At 39.1% G+C, this 18,738-nt stretch overlaps 4 protein-coding genes and 1 long non-coding RNA gene across 9 annotated transcripts; 3 read left to right on the forward strand and 2 right to left on the reverse strand.

Moving 5' to 3' along the window:
* Window positions 1–4,922, reverse strand: LOC106744408 (protein DENND6A). Of its 3 annotated transcripts, XM_014619165.1 has the most exons (10): window positions 4,087–4,922; window positions 3,845–4,001; window positions 3,454–3,776; window positions 3,028–3,300; window positions 2,767–2,952; window positions 2,292–2,539; window positions 1,541–1,731; window positions 1,214–1,479; window positions 779–991; window positions 1–691 (listed from the first exon to the last, which is right to left on the reverse strand). In XM_014619165.1, exons 3-10 carry the CDS (start codon window positions 3,601–3,603, stop codon window positions 491–493), a joined length of 1,728 nt encoding a protein of 575 aa, XP_014474651.1. In that variant the 5' UTR covers window positions 3,604–3,776; window positions 3,845–4,001; window positions 4,087–4,922; the 3' UTR covers window positions 1–490. The 3 variants fall into 3 exon arrangements, with proteins under 3 accessions (XP_014474651.1, XP_014474650.1, XP_014474652.1); XM_014619164.1 differs by having other exon boundaries at window positions 3,845–4,922; XM_014619166.1 differs by lacking the exons at window positions 3,845–4,001; window positions 4,087–4,922 and having other exon boundaries at window positions 3,454–3,836.
* LOC106744406 (centrosomal protein of 120 kDa-like) lies at window positions 4,197–10,529 on the forward strand. Of its 3 annotated transcripts, none has more exons than XM_014619160.1 (12): window positions 4,197–4,282; window positions 5,541–5,744; window positions 6,127–6,274; window positions 6,366–6,621; window positions 7,510–7,814; window positions 7,898–8,138; window positions 8,214–8,334; window positions 8,430–8,533; window positions 8,606–8,887; window positions 9,030–9,358; window positions 9,690–10,014; window positions 10,339–10,529. In XM_014619160.1, exons 2-12 carry the CDS (start codon window positions 5,693–5,695, stop codon window positions 10,357–10,359), a joined length of 2,184 nt encoding a protein of 727 aa, XP_014474646.1. In that variant the 5' UTR covers window positions 4,197–4,282; window positions 5,541–5,692; the 3' UTR covers window positions 10,360–10,529. The 3 variants fall into 3 exon arrangements, with proteins under 3 accessions (XP_014474646.1, XP_014474647.1, XP_014474648.1); XM_014619161.1 differs by lacking the exon at window positions 10,339–10,529 and adding an exon at window positions 10,234–10,321; XM_014619162.1 differs by lacking the exon at window positions 10,339–10,529 and adding an exon at window positions 6,767–7,438 and having other exon boundaries at window positions 9,690–10,193.
* On the reverse strand, window positions 10,191–14,542 carry LOC106744407 (uncharacterized family 31 glucosidase KIAA1161). The gene is given in 7 exon segments (XM_014619163.1): window positions 10,191–10,413; window positions 10,561–10,717; window positions 11,153–11,583; window positions 11,586–11,675; window positions 11,777–12,706; window positions 13,177–13,338; window positions 14,077–14,542. Coding segments are annotated over 7 exon segments (1,995 nt in total). The 5' UTR covers window positions 14,099–14,542; the 3' UTR covers window positions 10,191–10,210.
* Window positions 10,527–11,234, forward strand: LOC106744411. Its single transcript, XR_001374444.1, has 4 exons — window positions 10,527–10,611; window positions 10,707–10,755; window positions 10,847–11,056; window positions 11,144–11,234. It is a non-coding gene; the product is annotated as an uncharacterized LOC106744411 (long non-coding RNA).
* Window positions 12,587–18,727, forward strand: LOC106744410. Its single transcript, XM_014619167.1, has 4 exons — window positions 12,587–12,675; window positions 15,254–15,567; window positions 16,330–16,486; window positions 16,795–18,727. The coding sequence occupies exons 2-4, from the start codon at window positions 15,387–15,389 to the stop codon at window positions 17,189–17,191; spliced, it is 735 nt and encodes a 244-aa protein (XP_014474653.1). The 5' UTR covers window positions 12,587–12,675; window positions 15,254–15,386; the 3' UTR covers window positions 17,192–18,727.
* The last annotated feature ends 11 nt before the right edge of the window (window positions 18,728–18,738 follow it).

Genomic DNA, 18,738 nt, shown 5'->3' on the forward strand with positions numbered 1-18,738 from the left:
TCTACTGCTCGCCAACGGTGATATTTACGCAATTTTTCGATACATAAGTAATTGGTATATAATTATTATTAAAGAAGGCACTAAAATAACTGTTACACTATTTTTATTCCAATTATATTGGTATTGGCATTTTGAGGGATATCTAACGTAAGTTTCCTATATCTGAAGGTAGCGAAAGACAATCTCAAACTGACAAAACAAGCGTCCGCGAAAAAAGATTTTAATAATAGACAGTCTGGTGAATTGGGAGAGGAAAACAGTTGAAAACAATGTTTCCTGATCGTCAAACCATCACGCCAGCGTGATAGCGGCCGAAAGTCGTTGGCGAGCAAAAGTCACGTCAGCGTGACAGCGGCCCGCAAAGTGTTAAACAAGTTACACACGCACTCTCTGAGAGTCGCCTCCAAATAATTTTCCGCGTGTGAGCCCAGTTTACGTAGAATTAATTGCAACGTTAGCGAGTTTTGATATTGATAGTGTAATCGTACTGTCAAGATTCGTGTCTCAGGATGACCTTCAGATCGTCCGGCAATACGTGCGTGATGTCGTCTATCCTCTCCTTCAGCCTCTCCCTTACGGAGTTGTCGATCGGCACGTCGTCGATGCAACTCCTCTCCAGCTTCTGTCGGATTCTCAGAATCATATCGACCACCTCCACTTCCTGCTTCCCTTGCACCCACGTTTTCAGATCCTATTAATCGTACGTTATTATGTGAATAGATATTCGCGTAATGTGATGATATATTTAGAGAGCGTAAAGACCGGGAAATTTAGTTACCGCATGCGACAGCTTCTCCAGCTGTTTGAGTTGCAACTGCTGGCTCAATTCCGTATACCTGGCGTGGAACCAGCCGGAAAAGTTGGGTGATCGGAAGAACCGTTTGTACAATCCCACCCAGTCGCCCTTGATACCCGTAGTCAATTGAGGACCGGAGCTGCTCAATCTAGCCAGGAAGTCGTCCGGATTGAACATTTGCGGTGTCGGAGTTGCCTGCGCAGGAAGTACGAATCGTATATTATACGATGAGCGATTTGCACACCATCAGTTACAGCTAAGGATGTTGTGATACCATGAAAGTATCGGTACTAATCTTGAAACGGGTATCTAATCAAGAGTATCGATAGCGTTAGCGATACTAGTATCAAAACAAAAATAGCAATAGTATATCAGTAGTACCACAACATCCCTGGTTGCAGGCAGCGATCGACTCACCTTGAAAGGCGATATGTTCTTCTGCAACGGCATAAGCGTCGCGATGTATCTCTCGAGCGGAATCATGAAGCTCTCCGTTAGCTCGATCAGGTGGCGTTTCAAGAGCGCGGTCTGCACCTCGCCCGGCCGCTTCGTCTGCACGCCCCTGAACAGCTTCTTCAGGATGGTCTTGTCCTTCTGCAGGAACGGCTTGTACTGGGTGTAGACGCCGGGCTTCGAGTCCAGCACCTTGAGATTCTCGGACTTCTTGATTTTGTATCGCTGATCTGCCGACGGAACGCCATATCCTGAACACACCACTTGCCCGGCGAATGTCATAGAACTTACCACTGTTGTTGCCGTTGCTTATGCGAATGATATGCGGCCAATGCTGCAGCGTCTTGGCGAAGAACGGATTGGTCACGCCCAGGATCACGGCGGGCGGCGCCGGGGAGTCCGTGGTGTATTCTTTAAACTCCGAGTCATGTATGGTGAAGTACGGCCGATGGTCGGAGCAGTATTTCAACGGCGCGATCATGCTGAAATGTCCTCCTTCTCGGTTATCACATCGTAGATACATGCGAGAACGGAAAAGTGCTTGCGGATAGACAGGGTTGGGTAAGTTAATTTTTAACTAAATTAAGTTAAATGTTAATGGCCTGTTAAATTAACTTATTAAAGTTAGAAGTGAATTATATAAAATCATGTATATATATATGTGCATAATTAACTTCTTAATTGTCGATTAAATTTATGTCAACTGAAGAAAAGATAGCTTATTAGAAAATACCGGCTGTTTTGTGCTCCAAATTCTATACAGGAAAAGAACATGAGCACTAAAGAGTGACAAATTCTGTTGGCATTATGTTTTATTTTTCTTATTGTCCTATTTAATTTTCTAATTTTCTGTACAAGAAGAAGTTAATAAGTTGAAGTTATTGCATTTTAAGTGAATTGAATTATAAAGTTTGAGTTTATTGCATCATTTAAGATTCAGATTAACCGTTAAGTTATTAATTTTTAACTTTACTTTTAATTGAGCAAAACTAGTTATTACAAATGATTATTACCCAACCCCTGAGGATAGATCGCCGCTTACGCTATGAGTGCTTGAACCATCTCGGAACATGTAGTGGGCGAGCCGGCCATCACGACGATCGGCTCGCTGAGGAGCACCAGCTCCCATAATAAATGTACGTAACTAACGACACTGGCTAAACTACGGAACATATCTCCCTCGTAAGCTGACGTCAACATCAGTCTTCGCGTCGTGTGCACGTTCGGTGCATGTTCCATGGCAGCGATCGATGGGATAGTGGCTTTGTAATTTTGGTTCGGGATATACGTCTGAAACGTGGTTTTGCATCTGAGTGTGAAGGAACGTGCGAGACAGATGGTTGCTTCAGTCGAAGAATTCGATTCGATTTTCCGCTCTCTTCTTCGCTCGCTACTTCACTGATGCTACAATCGGGTTTGCGTGGAACGCAACGAAGTCAGGCTAAACTCAAAAATCGAGCCGGACGTTTCGACTGATTCAATACAACGACCTCACGGCTTGTAAACGTATCATTCACCTGAAATAATACACCGATGAGAGGTAAATGAACTATCTGGCCTGGGATCGGCGGAGGCCACTGATCGATCTCGCGCACCACGGCTTCCATGAGCGCAGTTCCAGTCTCGAAGAACTCGGGCGCGATTAGGGCGCACAATTCGCCGAACAGATTGACAAATGGCAGTTTTGTAATTATGACGACACTCTGAAAGAACGCCGTCATCAAGTCACTCGTTATATAAATCGAACGAAAAGACAGGTTCGCTTTGATGATATGAACCTTCTGAAAGTATCCCCTTGGCAAAGACTTATCTTTCACTTGTCTAAAATACACATATCCCCAGTAATAATCTCTGTCGGTTTGTAGAAAAGAGGGCGACCTTCTGTCGTAATCCTTGAGAGCATTGGTCTCTTGCACCATTTGGCTGCTCTGCCTTATTCGCACATGATACTGGGTGTCTCCCATGCAACCGGAATTGGAGTCGGGGAAGGCTAAGTAACAGACATTGGATCTCTCTTGTTCCGATAGCTTAATATGAGTCGGGTAAATCGCCTGTGGGACAAAATCCGTGGAGAAAATCGAATTAGTAGAGAGCAGCAACACATCCGAGCATATTTTCTCGATCAAATACTGGACAAGTGGAAATCATCTTTCTACGAGCATAATCATATTATATAAGGTAATAGTGAATAAGCTTGTGTGTACCTCTATAGCTTGGCCTAATTCAAGATCAAAAGTAACAATGCATATACAATGCACCCAATTATTGAAACGTTCCCATTTTGTGTATGTCACCTCCTCCCCGATGTCTGCGCTATCCCACTCTTCACTTGTGGAGCAAGAAGGAACAGACATTGTTCTCTTCTACTTAACTCACTAATGTAGTCACCAACACATATACATATACTCGACACGTGTGTCATTTGTCATTGCACAACATGATTATCTTGAGCAGTATCACACCTGTATCGGCGATAAGCTAACAATTATGTCATGTTACCGTGAACTGTATGAGAATCCTCGGTTTCCTGAAATGCAAATCATCATCACAGATATATAAAGCTGCGAGTAAATTTATGTAACAAGAATAACTTACCGCTACATATATGTTGCATCTCACAGAATACATATATATATATATATATGTGTGTATGCATATGGTATATACATAAACTATAAATTTCCTCTACATATATACTTCGCGCTAAATCCAACCATTCTATATCCCACCGCTAATTTGCCGACTTTGTACCCTGTATACGACGATATTTAGAGCGATGAAATCCATATATGTACGTCCTGAAATACCGGATCGAGAATATCGAAACGTTGTCTCACAGGCGATGTTGAGTCGTAAGTCAGCGGCGATCAGGAGCAACAGCCGCGCGTAACCATCGAGAGACGTGTGTACTCATTACAGCGCGCTTCGCTATGTACACACAATTGTTAAAACCTCCAGGCATTCTTCGTTTCTCGACAACAATCTGCTGAACGGCACGCCAGTCGAGCACGCGGGACGATTGACGTATCAGAGGTACGGACGTGCGAGCAAGTCGCTGTCTCAGCGGAGATCGAACGAATCAGCTGCATACGTTGACAATCGTGTACACAAGCGACGCTCACCCTCGCCTCATCGGAGAAAGTCCTCATAGTGGTGCCAATAACGATGCCTTATAACCTCCTACGAGCGTCCGTGCCTGCGGTGCTCGAAGAGTATTCGGTGTTCCGTCTGGTTTGACACCTGCCCCTTCACGTCAGACTAATCGGCTTCGGCTGGTCTCTTATTCCTTTTGCCAACGAGTCAACACCACCATCCAATTGTCCCGAACTTACGTCCTACTGTACGTTTGCCATTTCTCTGATCTCTGCCCAGGAAGCAGGTGCACGCGATCGTGCCCCGAAGTAGGGATGGGCGTTCGACGGCGATGAATCGAGCTTCGATGAATCGATGCGCACAACAAGAATATACACGGCAGGAGGGAAGGAAACGTTGCGGCAATTAATTTGGCATGATGATTTTTATACGTCAAGGATACAAATTTACTAACTATATAAATTACTCGACGTTCATTATGCGCAATAATTGAAAGATTATTTTTCTCGATCCCAAATATAGGAGAAATTCAACGAGCTTTAACTCCGACAAAACTAACGAGACAGTCCCCGAAGCACTTTACAGCGCGAACTCTCTTGTTTTCAGATATATTTACGAATATACAATTTAATTCATTTTTACAATGTAATGCGACCAATCCAGTCGCTAGAATTGGAAGTGAAACGACTCAAACGACATTATAAACCCGGTTTTAAGATTATCTTAAGATAATAACTAGCCAATCAAACGACTTTCCTGCAGCAACTCTTCCAGAACAAACCGATGGCTTTGATTTGCAAAACTGAACATAGTTAACAAGACAAGCGAAATTCAAAGGGCAAATTTTAACTGCAGCAAAAGTAACGAATAGCGAAATGACTCGAAAAACATTTTAAAGTTTTTTGACAAATATCATATATCATAAGAATACTATTGTTTATTGCTTAGATATATCGAATTAAATGAGAGATGACTGTTCAATTACCGATTTCATTTTAAAGTTCCAAAAGAAAGTAGAGGCGTTAATTCACAATGCGCGAAAGTGTTCATTACCTCAAAATATCATTTTTCACAGAATTTTTGAGATACGTCATGTAGATACACAACGAGAGAGATTCTTGATTCTGAAACACTTATATATATATATAGTTTAAATATTTTGTCTTAACTAATTTTTCATGAAATAAAAATGTTGTAGGATTACTTGCGAACGCGACGTAAGCTGTGTTTACAAGAATTCGTTTCCATGGCAGCAGTTTTGAATTGCAAGAAGAGTGCGTAAATGTTTTTAGCAATATTTGTGAGATTTATTATTTTATATGTGATATTTTACGAAACACATACAACGAGATGGTAGAAGCAGGAGAATCGGACGTGCAAATTATTCTAAGTATAAAAGAAGGTGAAGTACTGTTTTACATGCACTCATTGAAATTGCTCACTCTGTAATGCAACGGCAAAACTTGCTGTTAAGACCGTTAAATCAATTTATACGTTGATCTCTTCAAAATTTATAACTTTCGAAAAATTAACTTTTATTATATCCACAATAAACTTATCATTTTTTAATTATATTGAGATTATATATAACCTGTTATAGATATATGTCAACTTGTGCATTAAAAATAATGATAATAAGTTTATAAATTTTGTGTCAATACATTGTGAAAATATGAGAGATAATATAACTATATGAAATAATATATAAAATTGAAATCTATGAAGAAAAGATGTTTACAAATTATAGTTATTTCTCTCAACTGATATATATGAATATGTTGTAGGAAAAGATTTTGAACAAGTTTTACAACCAACAATATTAGTTGGCACTTTAAATGGACACTCTTTGAAAACTGACAAAATTGAGTCAAGCCCAAACCCACAATATGATACTGATCTGATTTGGGAAACTAACAAAATTACAATGAGAAAGTAAGTATTGTTTCTTATCTATTTTGTCATTAACTCTAGAATATCAAAAAAGAATAAAATGTATATATCTTATTTCACATCCAACATATAGAATGCGGTCAGGACAAGCATCGTTGAAATTAGAATGCTATGCTTTTAAAGAAAATGAGAATAAAGAGAAAATTGGGCATGTTCTATTAAGTTTACGTTCTGCACACCTAGCGTACAAATATGGGGATGTGAATCCAAAAGCAAGTTGGCATAAATTGATAGGATTAAGGAGTGATCTCAAAACAAACAAGCCTGAATTACTTCTTACATTGAGGATTGAGGATCGCAAAAGTACAAATTTAGATACAGCATTAGAGGTATCACATATATTTATGTTTCATAAAATGATATATCCAGAAATTTGTGTAATACAATATAACATTTATGTAACTATATCAAACAATACCATAAGTATCTGTCTGTAATTGTCTATGAATATCTTCTAATTATATTGTCTTACAGGTAAGAAATTCATTAACAGAAGATATTGCTAAACAAAGTGATAAAATAACACCTTATTTGCATCCTGATGAGCAATTAATTCAATTGGGACCTGTAAACACCTGTTACGAATTGTTCTTGCTAAGTATCACAGTCATATGTATAGAAAATTTGCACCTATTATTACCTGAAAACCTGAACAAGGACAGTACTGTGTGTATTTTGTACAGAGTCTTAGAAAATGACGTAGAACTTAAACCATTTAAAGTAAATGACAAAAATCACCTGCCACATGAAAAAGTGATAGTGAGAATACGAAGCTCCTTGCATATGTTAAAGCATTATTTACAGTTGAATCCACATTTGTCGGTATTATTGAAACATGAAAATAATACAATAGCCGAATCACTAGTCAATCTGCAATCACTAGTACCAGCAGATAACATTCAAGAATTCTTCAAGTGTACTGGGACCTCAAGTATCACCCTACATGAACGTTGTTTCCTAACTAAAAGAGACTTAGCACAGAAATCCATCGAAAGCCACCTCCAAAAATCCTACCTCGATATACAACTTAAACTACAATATGTTGAAACTAAAACAGATGTCCTGCACAATCCTGATACAAATATGAGTTTTAACAATCGCACAATACCTAATATTCAGTACTGTAACGAGGAAAATATGAGTAATGTTAGTCAGAATAACAACCATATACATATAACAATAATGACAAGAAGTAATAATACATTACTAAATTTCAGAGATGTCCAGAGGTTGAGTCTCACAGAAATCCTAGTGGCGACTTCAGAAAATGTAATCCAATCAGCATTCCTGGGGAAACAAAATGTGCGACGGAACGCAAATATACAAACCAGCACTTCCTTGATTGCCAACATCTAAAAAGTCAAATGGATAAAATGATGTGTTTATGTTCCAGCGATACTGCGGTCTGCAATTGTATGAATGTAAAATGTGCAGGATCTTACCATTGCTATTGTCTATATATTTCGCTCGTAGCAATAACTTCTGTATCCCCGAAACTATCTGGACGACGGATTGAGTTCCGGTCTGTACGATTCAATTTATCTGTTTCATATTAATTCTGTCGTGTAAAGGACGTCCTTTACAAAAATATAATCTTCATCATAGATTTCACCATCCCAAAGCTGAGAACACATCGGTGGCGCATGCAACAATATCAGCAGTAACAGGTGAAAAGTCGAAATTGCAAAATATCGGGTGTCAATTTCACTTCATATCTACGCCGAACGAAATTAAACAGTTGCTGCAGTCTTTCCCACCAAAGATCAGTATGTATGATACAAATGAAGCCGCTAAACCAGTGTCACTGTTAGTGTTGGATTTAAAACCATTATTTCATCAGGATAAGGTAACATCGAGTTTATAGTGACAGTAAAAATCTTGTAGAAGAACGTATAAATTTTAATACAATAATCTTTTCCAGCCCGAATGTCAATATAAATTACCTCTGTACGATACGGATACAAATAAAATTGGTGATGTAGACGTTATGCTCAAGCTGGAAAATCGTGGGCCACATTTTTTATTGAACAAAGAAACTGCTGGTATATCATATATATATACACTATTATAAATCTTTAACGGTAGAGAAGAAGAGAGTAATATGATCCTAATGTATTATATTTATCTTTTATTTAAGATAAAAACTTAGGTCCGCCGATATTAGATGATAGCTTGGCGTATAAAATAGTAGACGAGCTCGAAACATGGAAAGAACGTCAAAAAGAGATGTTTAAAGCTGAGGTAGAGTGAAATAAGAACGTTTCCAGTTTGATAGGAGAGAGAAGCATCATTTGTATACTATATGAATTATAGCTCAAAAAGAAGGAAGAACGACACTTGAACATGCTGAGCGAGGAGTGGCGAAGGCAAAAGGAAAGCCTAGAGTCGAAGCTTGCATGCAGCGTCGAGCAGTGTAAGATACTAGCGAACAGTCTGAATAACGCCACTGAAGATTTACGAACACGCCGATTAAAGAGCCTGGAAAATGAGACTCGACTGATCAAAGCGAACGAGAACATACAGTGGAGATACGAGGTCAAGTTGCAGGAACTTCGAGATTCTTCGCACTCGATGCAAAGTGATCTCATGTCAAAGGTACGTGAATGCATCTCGAATGCATTCTTTCCGTATCCTTTTCATTGAAGTCATATGTCTCGAAATGTGGAGTATAAACAGCAAATTATATATATATATCGAGATACGCAATAGCAACGCAATGCTGAATTTAATGTCGCAGGTGAGCAAGCTCGAGGAAAAGAAATCCGCTCTAGAGGCGCAGGTGGAAATATTGATGTACGAGAATGAGAGCTTGAAGTTATCGATAAGCAAACTGACGAACGAGTTACAAATGTATCAGAAGGGATCCTTGACTCAAGATCAGACGGCGTCACTTCTGCAAGAGTTAAAAGTACTCGAAGAGAAATTGAACAACGCTCAAAAGGGGAAGTCATTTTTCAAGGAGCAGTGGGGCAAAGCTGTTCGCGAGATACACAGAATGAAAGTGGATCATCAGAAAACCATGCAAGATCAAATAAAGAACAGCAAGGAGGAACTGAAGAACGTGGAGTACGTATTATGACATTGTCCCAACTTGTACAACACAGTATTCCATTGTAGTTGAACCAAATGTTAAATCTTAAAGTTCGACCTCTAACATGAATTCTTGAATTTGACCAAACAATGTCATTCTTTTAAACAGGATCGGTAAAAAATCGAACAAGGACACTCTTGCTTATTTAATTAAATGAAAACGATTACATTTAAGTTAATAAATTTAATTAATTATATCATTAATAATATTAAATTAATATAAAATTAATATTATACGTTAATATTAATATTAAATATTAAATATTAAATTAATAATATATTAAAATTTCATTTCTCCCGTGTATAGCTTGGCGGAAATTTTATCCATAGACACAAGAGCCTTGACCAACGATCAAATCCTATTGAACGAACTGCAGAAGGAGATCGACGGGATCAAGCCGAGGCAACCTTTCGCTTCGAAAGAAGCCTACGGTCAAATCTTTGCGTCAGTCAACGACGCCTTTTCCGAAGATTCTTACAACGGTAACAAAATCATATCTGGTAAATCGGACGAGCGCAATGAGCGACTGCAGGCGCTGAGGGAAGAACGCGACTCACTGTTGAGGACCGGAAGTTATTCGTCGGACGACACAGTGATTAGAAAGCTCGACACGGAGATACGATCTTTGCTGGTAAGCAGGTAACGAGTTTATCGCGACTGCCGAGAGCAGACGACAGACGAAAACGAAACTTCCCCGGCAACACATCCGTGCGGAAAAGATGCATTCGTGCAATTCGGAGATAAAAACACTACGACGTAGTTACGCCAGAGCGGGTCGATTTATATACACATTTGTACAAATAAATATTTTGCAAGTGCAACTTCGATCACTGGGCGCTGTTTTCCTTAGCTCTTATAAAGTATGGAAGTACGTCTAAAGGAGCGGGATAGCCTCTCAGCCATTTCGGCCCGAAACTGATCACTTCTCGTCTCGGGTCCAACCATATCCCCTTAGGTAGATAGACGTCGCGTATGACGGCACCCTCTTCGATCACCGGAGCAACCAGGATGGAATCCCCAAGAAGATACTCTGCGATTCAATTGTGTAACAACGTTAGCCAATTGGGAGACACTACGTGCACCGTGTCTTTTCGGATTTATTAAGCCGCTGCTTGTCTACGTGACTCGTTAAACGTGGAACATCCTGTTAAAGATTGCACGTCTCACTTGAACTTACCATCGTTGATTTTGTGAGTTTCCTCATCGGTCGGATCAATCCACCAGATAGGTGGGTTCACGGGTGTGCCGTTGGTGATGGCTTGCCCCATATGTTCTAAGATTTGTGGTGTATATTTAGCGTGCAATTCGGTGTACTTTCTGCAGATGGTGATGGTCTGGTGAGACAAGAAGTACACGTTATTTCTCCGGAAGGGTAGGTGTATCAGTGAATGACCGTGCATCGGTGAACTACATTGTTTTTTTTTTTGACGACGATGAAAGATAACTAAGGTATATTTTTCCAGATCCGAGGATACAATATCGTCAGCTTATATCTGTGATGTAGTTACAAATCAACACGTTCGTGAGGCTAGGTGGTCATTCACTGATTCTCTCTTCGTCTTATCTCTGTCTTGCAGTTATACATATATGTGAATTTTAAATTACACGAAAGTACAGTATATACATGTTATTTGCAAAAGTATAGCATTTGAAGCCTGATATGATATTAAAAGGTAATTATGTTTCCATTCAGAGATACACACGAGCTATGCGGCGATATTCGTTAATGACTCGTCCAGTAAAGTACTCATTTTTTCAAGGCTACTCACTTCGTTGTCGTAATCCCACGGCACGAAGGAGTATTGCAACGACGGCATGAAGACGTTCGCCTGCAGCCACCTGATGAACAGCTCCTTAGACGGATACTCGGTGCCGTTGAGCGAGCCGTCCATGTAGCCGTTGCCGCCGATCATGTCCGGCAGGACGTGAACGTACCCGTTCAGATTCATTTGCAGCAGCGTTGTGATCAGAGTGGGCAGGCCGTTGTTCCACGTCCACTTCGTGTCTTTGTCGATCATGCGGACGAATACCGGCAATTCCTGGCTTCGCCATCCTACTCGCACCTCGATGTTGTCATCGAAGTTGGCGGAGAGCGCCGTGACGTAGTCATACGTGTATATTCCCGGTTGCATGTCGAGCGAGCCGTTCAAACTCGCCACCTGCGGCAACCACGACACCTCGCCCGCATCGAACTTGAAGCGTCGATGCCACTGTTCTGCAGAAGCTTCAGCCGCGCCGTCCACTAGCTCACCGCTTTCGGATTCGTGAAGTCTATCGCGCCAGCGTTCTGACCTGCAGAGAGGGAGAGAGAGAGAGAGACGCATCTGTCAGAGACGAGGACCGCGGAAAGGTATAAAATTCAGCAATTTATTCATCGGAGCTGATGACCTTACCTTGCCACCACTGCATCTGAACGCGTCCGTCGAGGCTCTTCACGAAGTACGAGCTGTTCAGCGCCGTGGAGTACGCGGGTTCGCAGCCCTTGTTGATGAACGGATGTATCCACAGGGTGACGCGGAAGCCCTTGCTCTTCAGCCGGCGCACGAGAGCGGTGACGTTGGGGAACTTGACGGGATCGAACAGGGCGGAGCCGTAACAGGTCTCCCAGTTGTCGTCGATCTCGAGCTGGCTGTTGTTGAAGCTATTGGCGATGATCTCGTCCGCGAAGGTCTCCACCACCTTCTCGGTGATATTGGCCTTGTACCTCGCCCAAGTGGACCATATGGGATGCCGGACCATCCGCTCGTTGGGATGGCCGTTGGGTTTGCCCAGACGAGCCGTCACCGCGTACTGATGAGCGGTCTTCGGGTTCGCGAAGACACCCAGCTCGTAATCGAGCTGGACGCTATCCCGGTGTCGATACGGAGCCTTGTTCTTCGCCATCAGGCATAGGTACTTGTCCTTGTAATTATTCTGATCGATGAACAGTGGATTCTTCTCGCTGACGTAGAGGTAAACCCCTTTTCCTGAGAGCCAATAACGCTCAGATAACGCCATGTTCACAGGATGCGTCGGCAGGTACGGTTCCTCCTCGTAGTACATGTGCTGGATAGGCCAGTGCTGATAGCGCAGCTGCGGACCACCGAACCACTGCGTACCCTCGGTGAACTGGTAACAGTCGACGATCTCGGCGGAGGGATCGGCGACGTTGCGAGTGACATTGACGACCTCGCTGTTCGCGCCGGCCTGGATGATGGTGTGCAGCATTTGGCCGCTTCTCACGCAGATCTTATTAGCGCCGCAACTCTCATCAAACGTGAAGGAATCCTGCAGCGTGCCCGTCGGAGTCTTGGTATGAAGCACGTTAATCATATTCTCGCCGTCTGCAAGAATCGTGTCATTACGCTTGATCCACGGCATAAAAGTATGGTTTTAACATTTCGAAGAAAAACCTGATTTTTTTCTCAATTTTTCCGCAGTTTTTGGCTCATTTTCTTTAGAAAAAAAGAAAATATAGGAAAATTATAGAAAAAAGTAAATATAGTAGATTTTAACGGAACATACGTGAATTTTTGTACTCTTTGGATAGAAACTGAAGAAATCCGCGGGAAAATTGAGAAAAAGCAGGTTTTTTTGAAATTTGAAAACTATAAGGAAGTGTTCGAATTTACGGGAGATTGAGGCAAAAATGTCAATTTGTATCAAGGTAACACAATAGACAGCACAAACTTCTAAAAGATCTTTTAAAGAGTCTGAAAGACATCTAAAAAAAAATGGGACGTCTTCTGGACGTTTTTAAGACATCTTTTAGAAGTCTGTGTTATCTGAAAAGTAAAGACGGCGTTAGACTCACCATTTTTCGTAAGATTGAGAATCATGATGCGATTAATTATATTCACTTGGACAACGCCATTTTTTATTTTCATTTCGATGCTCTTGTCGATATTGGTAAGTTTTTCGCTGCAAGCTAATTCGCTGGCAGCGAGCAATAGTAGTATCATCGAAGAACGCATTGCTGTGATAAGTATAACAGATATTAGCAGATAGGGACGTCACACTCCTGGACAATATAATATAACAATATAACATAACAATAATATAAATATAACAATATAATAATATAAGGGACTGATGCCGGTATGATTTCGGCGAATTCAGATTTGAGTATGAGGCTACACGATGATGGTTCTCCACGCGCGAATAAATAAAATGCGATATTAAATCTCTCTTTACCTATATTTAAGATATATTTAATAAATATCTCGAAGAAAACATAATAAGAATTTAAAAAATATCTTTCAGATACTTTATAGATATTTATTATACTAGCACCCTGAAAAAATATGTAACATATTTCTTTTGTATTTTCATCCAAACATATTACGATGGTTGTCACAAGCAGTAAATTATAGAAAGAAGTAACACCGTGTTAGTAAAATATCAAAGAACTTTTTTGTTTCAGTTGAACAATATTTAATATGTAACAAAATAAATTTCCTTATTGAAAATGAAATATTATTTCCTCTAAATAATTCTGTCTTTTATTAAAACATGATTTATTCTGTTGAACAACAACATTTTCATTCAACAAAATGATATTTGATATTAGATTATGTTTATATTAAACAAACTCAAGTCAAACAAATAAGTGTAAGTATACGTGTAAGTATAAATCCGAAGAAACTTTTTTCTCTGTGTACGCGTTCTGGCGTGTTTTTGTGTTGTTCTGTCTCTGGAGAAACTGTGCGCTTACCGGTCCGTAGAAACGTTCCCATCTCGCGCACTACACCTTTCCCAGTTATGATTGAGTCCCAATTATAACTGAATCAGCAACGTCATTTGTATCGGTTTATATAGTTGCTCGATAACAAATGTTTTATTGATATCGTTCGTTGCTTATTATTCTATAACAGTTTCCCTATGAACGGGATCCTGGTATTCCACTGTCTATAGCTTATCCAATTTTTAAGAGTCTACGTATACTTTTTTAGACGTCGTAATTTTTACGTTTGTGTTGCGTAATGTACCTGTCCACGTGATAAATGATGCCGGCGCGTAAACGAGCGCGCAATTTTCTTAATACGATTATGTATGTTTCCGCCATAATTTACACATTATTTTTGCAGTAATTAGCGAACATCATTAGTAAGCATCACACACGAATGAGAAAAAGCAGTACTTATCAATACCAATTTCATCACATTTAATTAATACGTAAATGCTAGAGATTGTAATTATAGAAATTACTTAAATATATCTATTCTTAAAACACAGTAATTGCGAGTCTACTTATGTCCTGCTGGTATTAATATATTACTTGCGGTACATACATGTACAATAATTTGCAATTAAACAAATCTTTTCTCATCAGCCCAATAAGAAAGAGTATCAACTGTTACTCAACAAGTTACGATATATTTGTACTTATATAGTTTTTACAATAATATCTGAGAAATATCACAGAAATAAAAATCCGATTACATGGGAATTTGTTTTAACTTCGTTTTAACTAACAGGACTTTTCCATTGCACGCATAGATCACGAGCATTCGATCTTATCGACAATATTATCAATCGCGAATAAAAGATACCTGATAAATTTTCTACAGCCATTATCTATCTACTACTCATCTGTACAGAAATATAGGTACTCAGTGGGATGTTAAATATTTAATAAACGTTACACTATGTATGTGTTACACTCGACATGTAGACTTAAAAGTTTAAAAACCCCTTTTTTCATTTTTTTCCGAGAGAAACAAAAATTCGTGGAAAAATAGGGAAAAACGTTTGCTTCGCGCAAGAAGAAACCGAAAAGAAAAATTAAAAAGAACCGATTATTTTCCGAGCTTTTAAAATTACTTAGAAACAGTCGATACAACGAAAATGCACGTTATTAACCATCGACTAACAACGTTAATTTTTTTCAGCTGATATCTCGTGTCGGGGGTATTGTTTGACGCGTAGTCGGCCCTGGATCGGACAACCGCATGCGGGCAGAAGCGACCGACAACAAGCGACGAGCAATTACCGCATCCGGTCTACGTAGTTCGCCGCTAGCTCATGCGGTGCTCCGGACAGTACAACTCCGCGCCATCGCGCACCATGTGCGAAAGCGAGACGCTCATCAACCTTGTACGAAATTGTCCCATACTATATGACACGAAGAACAAAGACTACAAGGACAATGTAAAAAAGGCGGAAACTTGGGGGAGCATAGCGATTAAGTTGTGCTTAGACAACGGTGAGCAACTGGCTTCGATGAGTAAACAAAATCGATATTATAAACGCGCGACTGCACTCGTAGCCGCGACAGTATTTTATGTTATATATATATATATATAACGAAATAAATTTTTTTATTGAAAATTAAATATTATTTCCTTTAAGTAATATTTTTCCCTTAAGTAATATTTTTTTTATAATATTGTTTTTTATCATAAAACATGGTTTACTTTAGTGAAACAACATTTTCATTGAACAAAATGATATTTAATATTATGTTGTTTAAATGTAGTATAATTATTTTATGTGCAAAGTGGCTACATTTATCAGAAGCTCTTTTTAATAAGCTCTTAGTGATTCAGATGTTTGATAGAGATCTTTGATAGGTCCAGAAGAAAACACCAATCAAAGACAAAAATCATTACATCTAACTTCTATTGAAAGAAGCTAATATATTCTCAATATTCTCTCTTGGTATTCTTTATGAGCATTGCTATTGTAAAATATACAGATAACATAACATTAAATTAAATTATATTAAATTATGACTAGATATAAATTTAAATAATAATGATAAATATAAATTCAGCGCAAAATTAAATATAAATACAGTGTGATAGTAATTAAACTTAAATTTTTATATATTTTTTTTACGATTAATTTTATTATATTTTCAAAATTATAGTATCCGCGAAAAGCTACTACTTATTAGAAACTCGTTATGTATGCCTAATCTTTTTTTCCATTTCATAATATATTAACTTCATTAATTTTGTTCCAGGAGCCGTTGCGAAGAGTAAATGGAGGCACCTCCGAGACAGTTATGCTAAATACTTGCGAACGCAGTCGAACACCGCAGGACAATGCAGTAAAAAATACAAACACTGGGCCTGGGCTAGTCATATGGAATTTCTGAAGCCTCACGTCACTACCAGGCAGTAAGTCATTAAGGAATCGACCATTACTGTCGACGAATTCCAATTAACACGAAGATACGTCAGTCGACGCGGTAAATTGAAAAGCGAGATAAACATATGATGTAATTAATTACGAGTTGCGACCACGACTTCTGTAACATGTATGTTCGTGTACTGAAGATGTGAATATTTTTTCACCACAAGCCACAATCACACAAAAGCCATATTTAATCTCTTTCCGGAGAAAAGATTCCTCTTGGAGAATAAATTGTTTTCAATTCGACTTCCAATATTTGAACGATTTAAAGGTACGTTTTTTTTATGTACAGGACAGATTACATTCACGCTGACGATTACTCGGACAGCGACGCAGAAACCAAGATCAAGTCCGAGCCAACATTAGAAGAATATGTTCAGTATTACGAGGAACCGCCTAACGAAAAGCCGTTGGTGCTATCTCTGAGAAAGCGGAAACCGCAGCAGAGTCTGAGCTCCGCTATACCCGATGAAACTTTCGAATATTTGCAGACCGGCAAGCTGCAGAAATTCATGGACGCGGTGGATCTGCTCTTCTTAAGCCATGCGCAAACGCTGAAGACTTTCTCCCCGCAAAGGCAAGCCGCGGTGAAGCTTCAGATCGCGCAAGTCATGAATAACGCGGAATTGGAGCAATTGGAGGAACTCAATACGTTGCAATTCTCAACGCCCTCTTCTCCCTCCTCTTGAAGAAGAATCTCAACGGATCGTCAGTACCTCATGCACCTTTCATACACACTCATTTCACATTTAGACTGGCTTAAACATTCAAACCTTGATGAAAAATCACTCTCGCTAAGATAAACTTGCTTTCCCTGGTTTTAATACAATGTGATAACTTAAGATATAAGCTAGCGCGATATATAATCTTTATAGAGTATTATATATTAATACGCGCGCGTATCAAAAGATTCGTCGTTTTTTTTAAGCAAATGTATTTTTATATTTACGATAGAATATATATTTGGATAATAAAAAAGTTAAATTATCATCAAGAAATTTCTTGCTCCCTTCACGATGTCGCTTCCGAGATTCGACGTTACAAACTCGTCAGACTCGTGTATGTGTGTGTGTGTGTGTGATTTTCTTCCCAAGATACATGTAGTTTTTTAATAATCCCGCTTGCAGACTGGACCAGTCTGGCATTTAGACAATTAAATCTGCGATAACTGTGAGCTTGCGGAAACATTTCGCAAGCTGTAAGATCCAATGACAGCCTGACATTGGATGGTGTTTCAAAAATTCAAAGACACTCGTTGCTTTGCCATTTACACTTGTATATTATTAAGATATATACGTAACAATTGATTGACACATTTTTACTTATGATACCGGTACTATATTTCAATACCATATGTAGTACTCTGCAAAATAATCGTATATATTTGAATAAAAGTTAATTAATTTTGTAAAATGGAACTTAACACGCCTGTGTCTGTAGGCTGCGCGAATATACAAAAATATATCGTATTGTTATTACAATTGCATATGTACAGGATGTCCTTTTTATCGTGACTATCTTAAGTTATCTGTTATTTTTCACGATAATCACTTGCCCGCTGTAAAACAGCAGAATAGTCACGGCAAGAAGTACATCCCGCAAGTACGCGCTTCTTCCTATGATGAAACAAGATACGATACACATTTATCTTGTGTTACTACACGAATATATGTGTACGTAATGTACAGACAAACAATACAGATCATATTGATATAAGAAAATATTTTAAGACATATAATATCGCCATTAATAAAACTAAGATATGTTAATTGGTTACCTAGCAAATTCATTGGCAAAATAAGAAGCTTACAAATGTGTGTAATCGTTGTTCGAACTCGCTAGAAAAGTGAGGATCTTGGCAGCAGGGTACTTTTTTTACCGTCTTCAGAAATAATTGAGATTTCTCCGGTTTTACGATGAGATTACATTTCTGTAGAAAAATGAAATCGCAGAATTAGGCTTGCATAAATACGACAATTAAATGGTATACAACAGTTTTTCCTGAACACGACCCTCATATTTCCAGTTAAAAAATTAAAATAACGCAATATACTTGTGTAACGCTCTATGCAATTTGATGTTTCTATCTTGAAGACATAGTGATCTGCACATTGGAAGCCCGTTTCATTTTAAAGGAAGAACTAGAATGCCAAACGACGCCTGCGTGTGTGTGTGTGTGTGTGTGTGTGTGTGTGTGTGTGTGTGTGTGTGTGTGTGTGTGTGTGTGTGTGTGTGT

The sequence above is a fragment of the Dinoponera quadriceps genome, unplaced genomic scaffold (assembly GCF_001313825.1).
Source record: "Dinoponera quadriceps isolate SergipeBrazil2010 unplaced genomic scaffold, ASM131382v1 scaffold777, whole genome shotgun sequence".
In the NCBI taxonomy this organism is placed as follows: Eukaryota; Metazoa; Arthropoda; class Insecta; order Hymenoptera; family Formicidae; genus Dinoponera; species Dinoponera quadriceps.

Coding starts and splice junctions, on each gene's coding strand:
- LOC106744408 (XM_014619165.1), bottom strand. CDS start 3,603: ATGTCTGTTCCTTCTTGCTCCACAAGTGAAGAGTGGGATAGCGCAGAC. Junction 1,480..1,540: donor AAGCAACGGCAACAACAGTG/GTAAGTTCTATG, acceptor TTCCGTCGGCAG/ATCAGCGATACAAAATCAAG. Junction 992..1,213: donor AGAACATATCGCCTTTCAAG/GTGAGTCGATCG, acceptor CTTCCTGCGCAG/GCAACTCCGACACCGCAAAT.
- LOC106744406 (XM_014619162.1), top strand. CDS start 5,693: ATGGTAGAAGCAGGAGAATCGGACGTGCAAATTATTCTAAGTATAAAA. Junction 7,815..7,897: donor GGACGACGGATTGAGTTCCG/GTCTGTACGATT, acceptor TCTTCATCATAG/ATTTCACCATCCCAAAGCTG. Junction 8,534..8,605: donor AAGAGATGTTTAAAGCTGAG/GTAGAGTGAAAT, acceptor TATGAATTATAG/CTCAAAAAGAAGGAAGAACG.
- LOC106744410 (XM_014619167.1), top strand. CDS start 15,387: ATGCGGTGCTCCGGACAGTACAACTCCGCGCCATCGCGCACCATGTGC. Junction 15,568..16,329: donor TAAGTTGTGCTTAGACAACG/GTGAGCAACTGG, acceptor ATTTTGTTCCAG/GAGCCGTTGCGAAGAGTAAA. Junction 16,487..16,794: donor CCTCACGTCACTACCAGGCA/GTAAGTCATTAA, acceptor TTTTATGTACAG/GACAGATTACATTCACGCTG.